The sequence below is a fragment of the Plecotus auritus genome, assembly GCF_963455305.1.
Source record: "Plecotus auritus genome assembly, chromosome: 13".
Taxonomy (NCBI): Eukaryota; Metazoa; Chordata; class Mammalia; order Chiroptera; family Vespertilionidae; genus Plecotus; species Plecotus auritus.
The window spans coordinates 14,430,559-14,448,472 of NC_137779.1; the positions used below are offsets into that span (position 1 = coordinate 14,430,559).

At 42.4% G+C, this 17,914-nt stretch overlaps 1 protein-coding gene across 1 annotated transcript in view; it reads left to right on the forward strand.

Moving 5' to 3' along the window:
- MAPK1 (mitogen-activated protein kinase 1) overlaps positions 1-17,914 on the forward strand; it is a 78,847-nt gene that overhangs the window by 51,983 nt on the left and 8,950 nt on the right. Inside the window, exon 7 of the mRNA XM_080650233.1 lies at positions 17,562-17,671. Coding sequence (XP_080506359.1) covers positions 17,562-17,671 — 110 coding nt within the window. The remainder of the gene's footprint in view (positions 1-17,561; positions 17,672-17,914) is intronic.

A 17,914-nucleotide genomic window follows, 5' to 3' on the forward strand; every position in this document is an offset into this window, starting at 1 on the left:
ACTCTCTGGGACTCAGTTTTCCCATTTATAAAATAGGATTAGTAATAGTACCTGTATTATATTAGTAATAGGGTTGTGCGAATGTCTAGACTACTGGCGTTTGTAGGTCTAAATTCTGAGATCTCAAGACTGAAACTTTTTTATTTATGTATCTTGGACGTCTTTCCAAATCTGTAGTTATAACTACATAATGTTCCCTGGTAGGGTTGACCCATGTCTTTAGCCAGTCACGTATTGGACATTGAAGTTTACATCAGTATCTGTTGCTGCATAACAAATCACTCCACACCACAACTTGGGGCCTTAAGACAATTACCACATATCTACACTAAAAGAGAAAGATGCAAATTGACCATACCTTCGCGACGCCCACCAGCCATTCAGGAGTGGGTGTGCAAATTAACCCAACAAAGATGGCGGGTTACTTTGCATACACAGGCACCGAGCTGCCGGGGGTGGGGTGGGACGCAGGCGTTCCGGACCACCCCAGCAGCTCCAGGCCTCTGGGCAGCATGGGAAGGTGGAAAAGCGGCTCCAGGCCTGAGTGAAGGCAGAAAGGCGGCTCTGGCCAGAGCAAAGGCCGTGCTGGCAGCCAGGGGAAGGAAGGCCCATTCTTGCACAAATCTTCATGCACTGGGCCTCTAGTATGTTTATAAGACCATTAGGTGGGTGGGTCTGCTCTATTCATCACAACTTGCATAGTCTAAGGTGGCCTTATAACATCTTGCATTTGGTTCGCCTCTCATCCTATAGTAGACCAGAGTGGGCTCTTCTTGATGGTGGAAGTATTCTAAAGGAGCCAGAGCAGAAGCATCAAGGTCTCTCAAGGTCAGGTCTCAGAACAGCAGACACTTCTGCACAGTATAATGGTCAGAGCAAATCACAAGGTTACCACAGATTCAAGGGGTGGGGAAATAAATCTACCTATTGATGGGAAGGTCTATAAATAATTTGTGGCCATATTTAATCTGCCTACAGATTGTTTCTAGTTTTTTTACTATAACATACATACATTTGTTTATCTAATAAATAGATCTAAGTGCCTATCTGTGCCATCAAGGGTTCTAAGGCCTTGGACATAAAACAGAAGTAAGACAGATTAAGAGTCTAGATTTATATGAAAATGACATAAAGAAATGAATGGAAGCTCTCAGGGAACTCAGGAAATTAAAACTTTTCCAGCTGAAACATTAGCACTTTTAAGTCTAGTTAATGATAGTTCACAAAAAGGAAATGTAAATGTCTCATAAATATAGGGAAATGAAAGGTACTCCTTTTTATTCATTATATGAGATAGGAACATTGAAAAGGCATTAATTCCAAGTTTGGGGGAGCACTAGGCTCCACCCTTTGGGACTAGATTCGGCTCTTAGGCCTTGGCGGGGCTTTTAGGGGCTAAACTTCACCGTTCCGGGCTAGGCTCTGCCCTTCCAGACTGGGTTTGGCTGTTCGGGACTAGGTTCGGCTCTTCTGGCCCAGGCTAGGGTGGGCTCTTCAGGACTGGGCTCCACCCTACAGCCTGGGCTGGGCCCTTTGGGACTAGGCTAGGATCTCCAGAAATTGCGTCAGTCCTTCAGGACTAGCTTAAGCACAAAAAGAAAATTATTTGAAGTCAAAGCAGTTGCCACCCCTAGCTTGTTACTATCATGGTGATCTATGAGGCCAACTCATGGCCCAACATAACCGCCCTCTGATCTGGGGAAGATGCATACTAATGGGTCAGATTACATGGCCTAACTTAATTGTTGTTAATCTTCATTAGTGGGGTGGGAATAGTGGACAGAGAGCCTCAAGAGTTTCTTGTCCCCATACCAGACAATGAATGCCAGCTTCAGTGGGGTCAAGTCCAGTATCTAGAGGCCTTGTCCCCTCTCTCCAGCACCATCTCCATCATGGAGATGCTTCTCCAAAATGCAAGAAGCTTCTTCCTCAACCTTTCATGAAAAAAATCCTTTATATGTCCCTTGATAGCCCTATCTCTCCCTTACCTCTGTTTTTTTTGTGTTTTTTTTTTTTAATAAATCTTTATTCAGATTATTACAATTGTTTCTCCTTTTTCCCCCCACAGCTCCCCTCCACCCGGTTCCCACCCCACCTTCTGCCCTTACCTCCCCACCACTGTCCTCATCCATAGGTGTATGATTTTTGTCCAGTCTCTTCCTGAACCCCCCCATACCCCTTTCCCCCTGAGAATTATCAGTCCACTCCCTTTCTATGCCCCTGATTCTATTATATTCACCAGATTATTCTGTTCCTCAGGTTTTTAACTCACTTGATTTTTAGGTTCACTTGTTGATATGTATTTGTTGTTCATAATTTTTTTCTTTACTTTTTTCTTCTTCCTCCTCTTCTTAAAGAATACCCTTCAGCATTTCATGTAATCCTGGTTTGGTGGTGATGAACTCCTTTAGCTTTTTCTTATCTGTGAAGCTCTTTATCTGACCTTCAATTCTGAATGATAGCTTTGCTGGGTAGAGTAATCTTGGTTGTAGGTTCTTGCTATTCATCACTTTGAATATTTCTTGCCACTCCCGTCTGGCCTGCATAGTTTCTGTTGAGAAATCAGCTGACAATTGTATGGGTGCTCCCTTGTAGGTAACTAACTGTTTTTCTCTTGCTGCTTTTAATATTCTCTGTCTTTTGCTCTTGGCATTTTAATTATGATGTGTCTTGGTGTGGTCCTCTTTGGATTCCTTTTGTTTGGGGTTCTGTGCGCTTCCTGGACTTGTAAGTCTATTTCTTTCACCAGGTGGGGGAAGTTTTCTGTCATTATTTCTTCAAATAGGTTTTCAGTATCTTGCTCTCTCTCTTCTTCTGGCACCCCCATAATTCTGATGTTGGTACGCTTGAAGTTGTCCCAGAGTCTTCTTACACTATCTTCAACTTTTTGGATTTTTTTTGCTTTTTGCTTTTTCGGTTGAGTGTTTTTTGCTTCTTTGTATTTCAGTTCTTTGACTTGATTCTTGTGTTCCTCCAGTCTGTTGTTGGGTCTCTGTATAATATTTTTTATTTCAGTCAGTGTATGTTTAATTTCTAGTTGGTCCTTTTTCATATCTTCGAGGGTCTCGTTATATTTATCGGCCTTTTCTAGGATATTCTTGAAAAGCCTTATAACCGTGGTTTTGAATTCTATATCCAGTCGTTTGTTTTCCTCCATTTCTTTCATTTGTGATCTGTTTCTTTGACGCCGCATTTTCACTGCTTCCCTGAGTTGGTAGGGTAGATTTGTGTGCTAGGTTTCCTATATGGCCCAGTGGGTCTGCCTCCCCATTTAACCTGAGGTGGACACTCTTGGTGCACCCCTTTGTGGACTGTGTGTAAAGCCTTGTTGTAGTTAAGTCTTGATTGTTGTTGGTATCACTGGGAGGAATTGACCTCCAGGCCAGTTGGCTGTAAGGATCAGCTGTGTCTATGCTGGGAGAAGTTCGGTACTGGAGACAGCCTTATAGGATTAGACTTGCCAAATTGCAATAGCCTCTGTGCTCAGCTTGGATGGGGTGGAGTCTCAGGGCGGAGCAGACAGTCTTGTCTTCCAGTCAGCCTTGCCCTTGCACGCGCGTGCCTCCACACCTCTGCCTTCCCCGGCTCCCGAGTCTCCGCCCGAGAGTCCAGATTCCCCCGTAAGAGCGTGGGTCCCCAGGGGCTCGCCTGGAACTGGGGTTCAGTGCAGTCAGAACTGGGGTTCAGTGCAATCAGGAGCTTCCGACTCCCTTCTGCTAGGGAAAGCCTGTGGCAACCTCCGCAGCCTTTGTGCACACTGGCGCGCGCGCCTCCAGTCCCCTACCCGCCGGGGCTCCCCCGGGTCTCCCCCGGGTCTCCGAGTCTCCGGGTGCCTTTCTCTCTACCTGACAGTCCAGACTCCCCCTGTATGAGCCTGGGTCCACGGGGTTTCGCCTGGAACTGGGTTCAGTGCAGTCAGAACTGGGGTTCAGTGTGGTCGGGGCTTCCTTCCCCCTTCCGCCAGAGAAAGTCAGCCAGGCTCTCAGCCACCCTTCCTCTCTGGGCGCACAAAGACCCTTTGCTGTACCTCCAATTCTCTGTGAGCTTTTCTCTTTCCTTCTAGTTGTAGAATTTTCACTCAGCCAGCTTTCCTGTGGTTCTGGATGGTGTCCGTTCTGTCTTTTAGTTGTAGTTTTGAAATGGTTGTGCAAGGCAGCAGTATAGGTGCTTACCTATGCCGCCATCTTGATTTCTCCCTTACCTCTGGTTTTTTTTAAGCTTGGCTCACACTTTATTTTCAGGATCCCAATGCCAACAAATCACTTTAATTTCTATGTCAACTTGCTGCACACATGTTTGTGGAGAAAATAACGCACAAGTTGGTGGTAATTGGGTGGGGAAATGACCTCCACAAACAGTCAGCTCAGGCACCTGTGCTGGCCTATGTGGAACTTGGGCTGTGAAGCAAGTCATCCTCTCAGCTTCCCAGCTCCAGAGTCTGGCCTTGGGAGTCCAATTGCTTTACCAGAGAAAGAAAGTCATAAATTTGGGAAAATAAAGCTTTTAGTAGGGACAACTGGAGCAGAATACCTAAAAGACATTGTATCACAATAAGGCAGGACTGGGGTGTAGTAGGAATTAGGTATATGGGAATTAGGTATATGGGCTCTATGAGGTCAGGACTGGGGTGTAGTAGGAATTAGGTATATGGGAATTAGGTATATGGGCTCTATAAGGTCAGGAAGAAAGCCTTTGATGAACCCAACTCAAATTGGGAAGCAATAATAGAATACCCAGGTCAGACGAATCTGTCTTGAAATCAGCTTGTCTATTTTTTTGCTTCTGTGTAACACTACCTGTACTTCAGCACAACCAGCCAGGATTCCCCTCTATCTCAGGAGGTTATTGCAGAGGAGGATCTCCTGGGATTACAAGAAACAATCTTGTCTAAGAGCTTCGCTTTTCATATGAGCAAATGAAGGCCCACAGAGATGAAGTGACTATATGCAACAGAGCTATTCTGTGGCAAACATGGAGCTGGAGTCTTTAAGTTTAGTGCTCTTCCCTTTAATAAATGTAACCACTCACCTTTTCCATCTACTGAGCCATTTACCCACCTATCTGTCCATCCCTCCATCCAACAATCCTTTTCTAAACTTGAAAAGCTAGAATTTTGTGCTGGGGGGCGGGGGCGGGCTGAGAGAGATCAATGGGGGGAAAAGGAGACAGATATATGTAATACTTTCAACAATAAATAATTTTTTTAAAAAAGCTAGTGTTCTAAAGTATTCTGAACCAGGATTTCTGATTGGATAGTTGTTATTATATAGCTGGCACTAAATTATGTTCATAATCTCCTAGCCACTTAAAGAATGTGAGCCCAGGGCACCTCCCCAAAGCACCTTTGACCCATCAAAGGATGAATGGATAAACAAAATGTAGTATTCACCTACAATATAATACTAAGGCATAAAAAAGAATGAAGTACTGATACATGTGATAGAATGGATTAACCTTGAAAACATGTTATGTGAAAGAAGCCAAACATGAAAGATCACATATTACATGAATAAATTTATATGAAATATCCAGAATAGGTCAATCCATAGAAATAGGATGCAGAATGGTGGTTGCCAGGGGCTGGGGGGCGGAGAGAGTGGGAGTGGCTATTGAATGGTGTTCTTTTGGGGAAAATAAAACACAGTTTGGGCCCTAGCCAGTTTGGCTCAGTGGGCAGAGCGTCGGACTGCAGACTGAAGGGTCCCGGGTTCGATTCCGGTCAAGGCCACACACCTCAGTTGCAGGCTCCAGGGCGATTGCAGGAGGCAACCAATTGATGTTTCTCTCACATCAGTATTTCTCTCGTCTTTCCCTCTCTCTTCCACTCTCTCTAAAAATCAATGGAAAAATACCCTCGGGTGAGGATTTTAAAAAAAATGATGTTGAAAAACAAATAGATAAATAATAAAATAATTTTTAAAAGACACAGTTCAGAACTTGATATATCAGGTAATTGCACAACATTGTGAATTCACTGAATGCCAATAAAATATATGCTTTAAGATGGCAAATTTTATGTTATGTAAATTAAACCTCTAACCAAAAGAAGGACTTTATATTTCCTTCCGGCCCTGGACTGGAAAAGGGAGCTCTATGTGACTGCTTCTGGGCCTCACAAAAACAGCGGGGCTCTCTTACGGAACAGCTCCCTAAAACCAGAAGGGCCTGCCTCTAGGGGTCCTGATACCTGTGGCCCAGGCCCCAGCGGGGGGTTTGGTGGGCTTCCCAGCTGGGTCCCTCCATAGCCTCACCAGATGCAGGGCTGCAGTGAGCTAAGTGAGGAGGGGCCACAAACCTTGAATTTAAAACAAAAATCTGAATTTTAAAGCTCTCAACAGATTTAGTTACTATTTTTAATAGACTTTTATCTCTTATGCATTCGATTATTATCATTATCACCAGCACATGGAAATTGTGCCTGTTTAAAATGTCAAGTTTATTAGACACTCACTCAAAGGTTAATTTTGTTGTTTTGTTCTCTACTTCTGCTTCCTTTATATTTATTTCTTGGTTTGCGTGCATGGTTAGTCTAAACACAGGGACTAATTTTTCTCCACTGGTTTTAAAATACTTTAATGAATTCTGCAGAGACTTGTTATTGGAATGAGCGCAAGAGGGGGTACTACTCCCCTGCAGATAGAGGGAACGGGTATCCTTGGTTCCTGCTGGGTCTGCCACTGCGAGAACAGTTCTCTTCTCTCTGGTCCATAGAAACTGCAGAGTTCTTGGCCTGGGAATCTGAGGTTCCATGTTCTTTTTGTTTTGGGGGGAATTTCCTTTCCCTGACAAATGGTCTCCACAGAGTTCAAATGGGTCATCATTGACCTTGGGCCCCCAAAGAGGCGATCTGCTTCATGCACACTCACCCACTTTGATTGGTGACTTTCTCCTTATTCTCTTTGCCTGTCTTGAGACGGAGTTTAAAGAAAAGAAAAAAGAAGAAAGTAAAGAGACTCAAGAAATGCTGTTCTTTTCTTGCTTTGGCCCAATTTGCAGAGGTTACATTATATACTCTTGGGCCAGAGGATCAGCTAGCTTACGCAGCTGTCACACCTATAACTGCTTCACCTGCTAGGGTCAGAAAGACCTGGGAGTGCACCAGGCACCTTCCTTTTTGAGCCCTTAAATCCACCCACTGCAGGGTCAATACTTCGGATGTCCACTCTGCAACCTGCAAGGGCCATACAACCCTTAGTGCATTGGTGTTGAAGAGGGGACTCCCAAGACCTACTCTAGGAGAGGAAATAGGTGACTTTAAGATACTCATGAGATGTCAATTCTCTAGTACAGGGTCACCCTGGAAATCATGCTTTTCCTTCTGCTGTGTGTGTGTGTGTGTGTGTTTGTTTTAATATTCTCATTTCTTAAGTTGGAGACATAGCTAATTCAAAACTAGAACCTTCATTCTAACTGTGTTAGCTGCATACCACAAGTTTGGATATGTAGTATTTTTTTTGTTATCCATTATTTCTAAATTTTTATTTTCATTATTATTTTATTTGATCCATGAATTGTTTAGAAATGTGTTTTCATTTTCCAAACATGTGCTTTTTTACTGGTTCCATTTTTGTTAACTAATTTCCAACTTGCTTAATTGTCAGGAAAAGTTATCATACAAAACTACTATTTCTTGAGACTTGCTTTACAGCTTAGCAGCTAATCAATTTTTTGTAAATATTCCATGGGTGTCTGAAAAGAGTATATTCCCCATTCAGGGGATGCAATATTCTGTGTGTGTTCATTAGCTCAATCTTTTTCTTTATTTTTTTTGTTGTTGTTGTTGTTGTTAATCCTTACTCGAGGATATTTTTTCGTTGTTTTAGAGAGTGGAAGGGAGAGTGAGAGACAGAGAGACATCACTGTGAAAGACACATCAATTGGTTGCCTCCTGCATGTACCCCAACCAGGACCGGGGAACCTACAAACCAAGGTGCCCTTGACTAGAATCGAACTTGGGACCCTTCCATACAAGAGCGGACGCTCTATCCACTGAGCCAAACCAGCTAGGGCTAGATCAGTCTTTTTAATTGTGCTTTTCAAGCCTTTATAATAATTTTGTCTGTTGGATATATCAATAACTTAGAAAAGTATGTCAGAATCGCCTACCTGATGATGGATTTATCAGTATCTTCTAGCAGTTCCTTCAGGCTTTGTATTTTCTGTGATTACTAATGTATTTAGATTTATTTCTAAATAAATCATATTGTACTTTGTACTTTCTATTTTTCTATTTCTCATTCATTTCTCCTTTCTTGCCATCTTTTGGATTGATTTTAGTGCTATTTTTCCCCTGTTTTATTCTTGTGGGTTTTGTTTTTTACTCTCATTATTTAGGTATATTTGCTATTTTTTTTGTCTTTTATCTCTGGTTTATTATTTATTTAGATTAAACCTTTGTCTTTTTTTAGAGCTGTTTAAAGTTCACAGCAAAATTGAGAGAGAGAGAGATTTTCCACATACCTCTCCCCTTTGCCCCCCTCCCCCCGCACATGCCTAGCCTCCCCCATTATCCACATCCCATACCCGGGCAGTACATTTATTACAATTGATGAACCTACATTGACACATCTTAAGCATGCAAAGTCCATAGTTTACATTATGTTTCACTCTCAGTGTTGTACATTCCATGGGTTTGGTCAAATGTATAATGACATATCCATCATTAGATGGATGTACTTTTTTTATACATTTATTCTTTCGTTTTTCCCTTTACTCATTTGAAAATTGTCTTATATGTTTATTCTTTTAGTGGTTGCCCTAGATGGTATTTAGATGTTAAAGCTGTACATGTATACACATTTAGAAGTTTTGTGTCTCTCCCGTGATTTGAAACTATCACTGTGTAGTAATTAACCCTTTTTCTGTCTAGTTAATGCTTTGCTTCACAATTTATTTAGTTTGAATTAGTTATGGACACACCATCTTTCTTCTAATTAGTACTTGCTTGGCATATTTTGTTCTCATGATTTTACTTTCAGTAAGTTTGTGTTCTTATATTATTAAGAACATTTACGTGGACTAAAAAAAAATCTAGTCTGGCAAAAAGAAAAGAAAGAAAGAAAAGTCATTAATTCCATTTTCCCCACTCATCACAGTAATAAGCATCAATAAGTTTGATAGCCCACTGTGTGGTCAAGGCTGTGGGGAAACGATGTTCTCATAGACAGCTGGTGGGGTGTAAATTGGTTGATTCTCTCTGGAAGACAATTTGGCAATTCTGTCACATGTCTTTTGTTCCAGCAATTCTGGCTGGGTATTGAACTTTTGGGTCTGCCAACCAAATGGGGAGAAGTGGCATTTTAATTTGTTTTTTCTTTAATTAAGAGTGAAAATGAATATTTTTTCACATATTTGTTAGAAATTTCTGATTGTTGAATCCCTTGAACCAGCAGTATTACAGATTTTTCTTTAAAGGGATCGAGCTTCAGATTCTCTCAAATCTTGAGGGGGAAGAAATAATTATTATTCAACAGATGGTGCTGGGCTAGTTGAGTAGCTACTTGGAAGAAAATCAGTTTAAATTATTACACATCAAAATAAATCCAAAAAAATAATGATTAAATACTTTTTTCTAAAAATCATACCATTAGAAACTAACAAGTATTTAGAGTATTCAGTATTTTTTTCTGATCTCTGCATGGAGAATGACTATCTTGCTAAAAAAACAAACATAAAGGAAAGATAGTAGATTTGATCACATAAAAGTTTTAAAACTTAAAATAGATTAGATGGAACAGGTGTGGACAACAGGTATAAAATGCTCTAAACTGAATAAGCTTTAAAGGAGCCCTGACCTGTCATTTTGAAGGCAGCACAGCATAGTTGTTAAGCTGTGTGCTCTGGAGTCAGGCTCCTGAGTTCAGACAAGCTCCACCACCTCAGGTCTTTCACTTTGGCAAGTTATTAAACCTCTCTATTTCACAATTTCTTCATCTCAAATTAGGGAAAATGGCATTCCCCCCTCATAGGGTTATTTAGGAAGGTTAAGTAAATTATTAGTTTTTAATGTTAGACTCATCATTAATATTATCAGTGTATAAAATGCAGAGAAATCAGTGGATAAATAAAGGAGCAAAGGAAAAGAACACAATCTATAAAAATAACACAATTAGGAAATTTACAGAATCATAATTAAGAAATTTTGAGATTAGGAGCAACAGTTCGGCAGTTAGCATGTGAGAATCTAGTTTGTGCCATGTTGAATTTAAGACACCTGTTAGGCAATAGAACCAAACTAAATGCCAAATGTTTATTGAATGGTTGAGTAAATTATTATGCATCTACTTAAAGTAATATTGAAAGTCATTAAAAGCTTTTGTGGGGGTCTTTTTTGTAACATGTTTTACAGCATGGGAAAATACTAATTAGCAATATCTACTAGGGAAATAATACAGCATTTATTACATATAGTATGATCTCACTTATGTACAAGGAAATGCATGCAAAAATTCTACAAAATATATCAAAACATTAGCAGTGGTGAGAGAAAGAAAGGGAGAGAGAAACATCAATGTGAGATCATCAGTTGCCTTCCATATGCACCCCGACTGGGGATCGAACCCACAACCCAGGTATGAGCCCTGACCAGGGAATGCGACCAGCAACCTTTCGGTGCACAAGACAATGCTCAGTGCTCAACCAATTTACCCACTCTGGCTGGGCTCAGACATTTTCTTTATTTGGCTTTCAGGAAATCACTGGATACACCTTCTCAACCTCCGTATATAGACACTTCTCTTCCCATTCTCTAACTGATGGAGTAAGCCAGACTCTGTTCTTCAGCCTCTTCTCTTTGCTTCTGTCTTCTGCTTCCTAGGCAGTCAATTGCAATCACTTGACTTTAAATAACTATAAATTAGTGACTCCCATATTTGCATCTCCTGCCCTACCTCTCCTCTGAACTCCAGACTTATATACCTCAAGTAGCATGTTCAATAGGCATTACAAACTTAATATAGCAAATATTAACTCTTTACTTTTCCCCCAAATCTGTTCTTTCTGTGGCGTTTTGTGCCATAGTACTAGTAAATGAAACCAGGGGTCTGCAGTTACTCTGAAAAACAAACACATAAAGAAACAAAACTTGCCCTAGCCAGTTTGGCTCAGTGGATAGAGCATCTGCCTGTGGACTGAAGGGTCCCAGGTTCGATTCCAGTCAAGGGCACATGCCCAGGTTGCGGACTCAATCCCCAGTGTGGGGTGTGCAGGAGGCAGCCGATCAATGATTCGCTCTCTCTCTTTTCCTTTCCCTTCCTCCCTGAAATCAATCTTTTTTTTAAAAAAAAGAAACAAAATTTGAGTTCTTTTTTAGTCCATCAGCAAATGCTATCAGCTCCATCTTCAAATTACAACCAGCATCTAATAATGTCTCATCAGACCTACCTCTACCTTATCAAGCATCTTTCATCTCTTGCTTGGATTACTAGGATAGCTTCCTAACTAGTCATATGGCTTCTACTCTTGTCTCCCTATGGTTTATGTATATTTAGAACCCAGATGGAGTTATATTACTTATAGAAACCATTAAATGGCTTTCCATCACACAATATTAAACCTAAGGCCCAGGGTCCTATATCATCTGCCCCCGGTTTCCTATTGTGTTCCCTATATCTTAAATATATTTTATTGATTTTTTACAGAGAGGAAGGGAGAGGGACAGAGAGCCAGAAACATCGATGAGAGAGAAACATCGATCAGCCGCCTCCCGCACACCCCCCACTGGGGACGTGCCCGCAACCAAGGCATGTGCCCTTGACCGGAATCGAACCGGGGACCCTTGAGTCCACAGGCCGACGCTCTATCCACTGAGCCAAACCGGTTAGGGCGTGTTCCCTATATCTTAAAAAGAAAAAAAAAATTAGCAGTGGTTACCTTTGAATGATGGGGCTGTGGGTGCTGGAGTTGAACGATCTTGGGTGAGTCATTCACGCAGGAGAGGGTCAGCTATCGGAGGCCTTCTCACTTCCACATAATGAGAAGCTGTCAACTGACGCCTAAAGAAGGACTTCACCGGCTCTCATAAAAGACAAGGCCGTAGTGTTGAGATTCCCAGGCACAGTCACTTTGACTGGAACCTGGGCTTTTTTTCTTCCAGCATGGCCTTCCTCTTGCACTATATTTATTTTTAGTCTCGTTGTGGTGGTGAGAGGATGGCCACTAGCAGCTCTAGGCACACACAAACAGGTCTGATAGTTTCAGCTTTGGGCTGGCACTCATTGTCTCTTTGGACCCACCCCAGAAATTGTGGCCAAGGGAACCCACCCAGGTGACCAGCTAAGCCACTGTCACCACTCCCACAGCACAGCCAGGATGGATGGGCAAGCCTGAGAGCTCCCCCATGGTAAGAGCAGCTCATGTGGTTAGAGGGCAGTGGACACTGGTAACAAAACCAACAGACAAAAAGAGATGAGGAATTCTGCATGAAAAAAAGTTGAAGAATTCTGTTCTTTCTCCCCCACTTTTAATTTTTAAATTTAAAAAAAAATGTAGTTTATGCAATGTCTCTCCATTTCTCAGATAATCTACTGTTTGAAAAGCTTCTAGACTTTGTTATTGTCCCTACAAATATATATATGTTGTAAATGTGACCATAAGCCAGCCGTGGGCAAACTACGGCCCGCAGGCCGGATCCGGCCCGTTCGGCTGTTCTATCCGGCCCGCGGAGCCAAAAGAGCGGAGGGTTCTCTTTTTTTCTTATTTAATATATTTTATTGATATTTTACAGAGAGGAAGGGAGAGGGATAGAGAGCTAGAAACATTGATGAGAGAGAAACATCAATCAGCTGCCTCCTGCACACCTCCCCACTGAGGATGTGCCCGCAACCAAGGTACATGCCCTTGACCGGAATCGAACCCGGGACCCTTCAGTCCGCAGGCCAACGCTCTATCCACTGAGCCAAACCGGTTTCGGCTTTTTTTTTTTTTTTTTTTAATATATTTTATTGATATTAGGAGGGTTCTCTTGCTCTCTCCTCCGCTCCTTTACTTTGAATTTATATTAGTTCACACAAACACTCCATCCATGCTTTTGTTCCGGCCCTCCGGTCCAGTTTAAGAACCCATTGTGGCCCTCGAGTCAAAAAGTTTGCCCACCCCTGCTAAGCTATGTCCTTTTTTATTACTGACAGAGAGTTACATTTATTCATCTGAAGCTTGGGTGAAAGTTCTAGGCTAAAGATAGATCTGGGAGTTATTTTACACATGGCATTTGAAATCATGCAAGCGGTTCAGAGGATAGAAGAATGAGATGTATAAGAAACTGGATAACATGAACCTTCAGTGGGCAATGGAATAGGAACTCTTGAAAACTAGAAAGAATGGACAAAGAAATTAACTAGTTCAGTATTTTACAGAAGCAGAAAATGGCATTATAAGAAAGAAGACATGTTCAGCAGTCTCCAAGCAGCAGAGGCTTCTAATTAAGGGGTCATTGGTGACCTCATAAGAGCAGTTAAAGCATTAGTGTGAGAAGTTTGAAATGGAAAGTGGAGACAAATTAGTGGTTCAGATGAGGGAGAGCTGGTTGTGATCAGGCCAGGTGTCGCAGAGATTTGGCTTTAATTAGGGAGAGGATCTCCTCTTTCCACAATAAGGATATGTGTGAATTTGGGTGGAGGGACATCCGGGAATGTCACTCCTGGGCATCTCAGTTTTCTCAGTAGCACCCTCAGTGAGATCTGCTGAGGGTAATGAGGTCCAGTTGATAGGAAGGCTGTGGTTCAAGCTGTAGGAGTTGAGAAGACTCTTAGAATAAAGAAGGGGCAGACCAGGATTTTCCAGAGCAGTTGGGGGGCCTTCATGAGATTTAAAAAAGGGGAAAAAGCTTGCAATTTTGTACCATAGGAGTTCTCAATAGCATACTCCTTACACCTCTGAGGTCCCAAAGTCCTTCCAGGGTGTCTGTGAGGATAAAACTATTTTTATAATATAAGGCATTTTTTACCCTTTTCTCTGCTGCCTTCTGCACTCTTGGTTCAGAAGCAGTGGTGAGCAAGACTGCCCGCACCTCAACACAAGACAAGGTGGTGACAGTGCCATGCCCTCACAACTAAAAACCAATGCCAACTGCAGTCAGAATGTTCTTGTTGAAGCAATAAGAAATACTCTTTATTAAACCCCACCCTTCATATATGTCTTTTTAATGTTCTATGTGGCAAAATGGTAAGTACACATAGAACATGTCTGCCACATATGATTGCCCTGGTTTTCTCAAGGAAAAGCACTCGTGCAGTTTGAATTATGAGCTGAATTAGCTGCTTTTTGAAATTAATCCTCAAAAGTTTTGGGGGGTTTTGTTTGTTTTTCTTAATCCTCACCTGAGGATATTTTTTCACTTCATTTATTTTATTTTATTTTTTTCAGAGAGAGAGTAGAAGGGAGGGAGGGGGAAAGGGGAGAGAGAGAGAGAAACATCGATGTGAGAGAGACATGTCGATTGGTTGCCTCCTGCACACGCCCTGACCAGGGCTGGAGATCCAACCTGCAACCCAGGTATGTGCCCTTGATTGGTAATAAAACCTGTGACCCTTCGGTGCATGGGCCAGCGCTAACCACTTAGAACACTGGCCAGGACGATCCTCCATAGTTTTTAAGGGTAGGGTTCTGTGGTCAGAAAGTTATGGTAGCACAGTTTGCACAGCTAGGTCATTTTCTTGGTCCCCATTAAGAAACTCGGGTTGGGGGAAGCCTGATGGGCCAGAAGGATGGGGTTATATTGCTAAGCACCCACTGAAACTAAAGAGAATGTGTGGGTTCTGAAGGGCACCAGAGAGTCTCAGAGATCACGGTCAGCCCTGGAGGGATTTCAGTCTCTTAGGAGAAATAAGACCTGTGTCCAAGGAAACATATGCACAGGCAGCGTGATTCATGCCATCTGAATGGTGCCAGCGGATTGCTGTGTGGTGTGGGAGGGGGAGGCTGGGCACTCTAACTGTGGGATCAGCACCTGCCAGCTGCTTCCCATTCTCTCCTTTTCCCCTTTTGTAGTTGTGATTAATGCTAGAAATATCACCTGCAGCAAAAGGAGGCTAGAGATCCAATTACTTTTCAAGTAGCAAAATAAAAAGTTACCTTCCTTTGAAATTGTTACCTGGAAGATTAAGGGCCTAGAATTTTTTAACTTGAAGGAACTAAGATCTGTTTTAGAAATGCTTAAACTACCAGGTGCCTTGAAGTGGGAACGTACCCCACCCCCAGCTATTTAGAAATATTGCTTTAGAATGAGACTGTGGCTAGGCTGACCTGGACTTTTTCTGACACAGATGGTGTCTAATTGGGCAAAAGGACAAATGACTTCTAATCTCAGCAAAGTTCTTGGGGAAATGTCTGTGAGCTCTTTTGAGAGGGGGAGGGGTGGTGGTAAGGTAGATTTTATTACCTGTGTTACAGATAAGACTCTAAAACTTACTCGGCCAGGGTCGTGTCATGTGTACATATATCTGTCTGGTATTGCATGGGACTCAGATGTGAGCAGGAGGTGCCTCAGTTCTTGACTATCATGCTCATTGTCCTGACCCTTGAGAGAGCCTCCTCTAAACCAAGCCAGATGTAGGCTGAGACCCCATGTCACAGCTGCAGAAATGACTCCTCCTCTGCTGCCCAGACTGCTTCAGTCAAATCCTAACATGTCTAGATGCCCACGAGCCTCCTCTGCTCTGAAAAGTCTTCTAACCTGTAGAACAAAATGTCATTGTTCCCTGATATCCTAATTGTTTTAACTCGTGTGTGTTAAAACAATTACTGATAGAGGCAAAAATGCATTTTATGTGCTTTAAAAAAAAAAAACTTTTACATTTCCCCTTAGGGATATGAGAAAAATTCTTTGCTATGTGGAATTTCTCATTATGCCCAACTTGTGGCTTACCACATTTATTTTCTCTTAATTGTCTTGAAGATCAAGATGGGTGGCATGCAACTAGGGGAGTCACTAGTTGGCGTTAGATGAGCATGCAAAAAGCATGCACGCACATTAACAAACACGCCCTTATAGTGACCTCAGGCAGTTAGGTGCCTCTTCAGCCCTCCACCTGCTCTCTGGAGTTTGATTTCCTAGCACAGTGGTCGGCAAATTGCGGCTCGCAACCCGCGGTTTGCCACTCTGTTGACTAATGAGTTTGCCGACCACTGTCCTAGCACATAAGCAGTCACTTCAGAAGGTGCATTGGCCTGTTGCTCTCAAGGATTAAATGAATGAATAAAATTGTTCTCCTCTACCATTCTACACTTAGAGCTTAATGGCATGTGGATGAGGTTGATAACCTAATAAATTATCACTGCTTCATTAAGTAGATGCCACTCTGGGGGTTTTGTTTGGTTAAGTGTCACTATATTCTTTAGGACTTAGGAGAGGCTTGGATAGCTTTTTGGCTCCTCTTAGGATTTAAAGAAAGGACCTGCCACTTAAGTTGAAAACCGCTGGTTTGAGCGTCATTAAATAAGAGACATTTTTAAAAGAAGCCTCCTACCCCCTCCACCCCCCAGCTGGTGTCACTCAGTTGGTAGAAGCATTGTCCAGTACACCAAGGGGTGGTGGGTTTGATTCTCGGTAAGGGCACATACCCAAGGTTTTTGTTCTATTTCCAGTTAAGGATGTGTATGGGAGGCAACCGATCAGTGTATATCTCTCACATCTCATATCTATATCTGTCTCTCTCTCTCTCTAAAAAAATTTTTTTCAAAAAAGAAGTCCCCTTTGCTACCGCTTTATCAGAACAATAATGTATTTTCTGACATTTATTGTTTCTCATTGACATCTACTTCTGATACTAAATCCAGAAAGTGTTCTGTCACATTTCCCTTAACCCTTGTCCCAGCTGGAGTTTGCCATGCCCTTTGGCTATCCTCATGATTTGAGATGTTCCCTGGATACTAGGTATGGAGGAGTCCATCAGGATAAACTGTCCATTAACCCCCTTTTCCCCATCTCGTTCCTGTTGATCCCACACTTGCTTCCTACTGTTACACTCTCATCGTGAAAGAAATGTTCGGCTGCTAACTATGGTCAGATTGAGAGGATACTTTTAGTTTGGGGCCTTGGAGAAAGATGCCAAGCTGCAGAACAGACGGGGCACCTTTGCTTCACACATGAACCTTGGCCAAGACCTGGAAGAAGGGGACTGAAACCACATAAGAGGACAAGTGGCCATTTTCTTCTATTACCTGGGAGGTCTCTCCTGTATGTTGAAAGATAAATTGACCATTGCAGAAATCACTTTGGAGTTGACTTAAGAGAAGCACATACATAAAACTGTTGCTTTTGACATCTACAAAGCAGAGCAGTGATTTAGGAAAAGTCCAGGTGGGCAGACAGACTTGGGTTTGAATTGTCGTCTTCCACTTTCAGCCTTTGGCTAAGCGTCACCTTTCTAAGTCTGGGTCTGCAAGTGTCAGATGGTCACAATCTCAAGAAGCTCAGAGACATCATAGGCACCCAGTGTGCTGACTTCTTCCCAAGGCGATGCTTAGCTCATTTGTTTTTGAGTCACTGTACTTACATAGGAAATGGAAAGTATTTCAGTGATCATTCTTTGGTTTCTCACCACTGCAAAACTTTCTCTTTGTAGCTCTGGATTTACTGGACAAAATGTTGACCTTCAACCCTCACAAGAGGATTGAAGTAGAACAGGCGCTAGCCCACCCGTATCTGGAGCAGTATTACGACCCAAGTGATGAGGTAAGCGCCTGTGCTCCTTGCTGCTTCTGCAGGGATATATGTGAGCCAGCAGCAGGCCCAGCAGGAGGGGCCCAAGATGGCCTTTGTAGATTGTTCTGAGAGATACTTGGTGCTGTACCTGGTCCTTCCACTATGCCTACCTCCTCTGCCTGGAAGCCTGATTCTGTCAGCACAGCTTGAAACCCTTGCCCCATCCTCTTCAGGCCCTTTTATCTTAGAAAACTTCTAGCAGGGGTGGGGCTG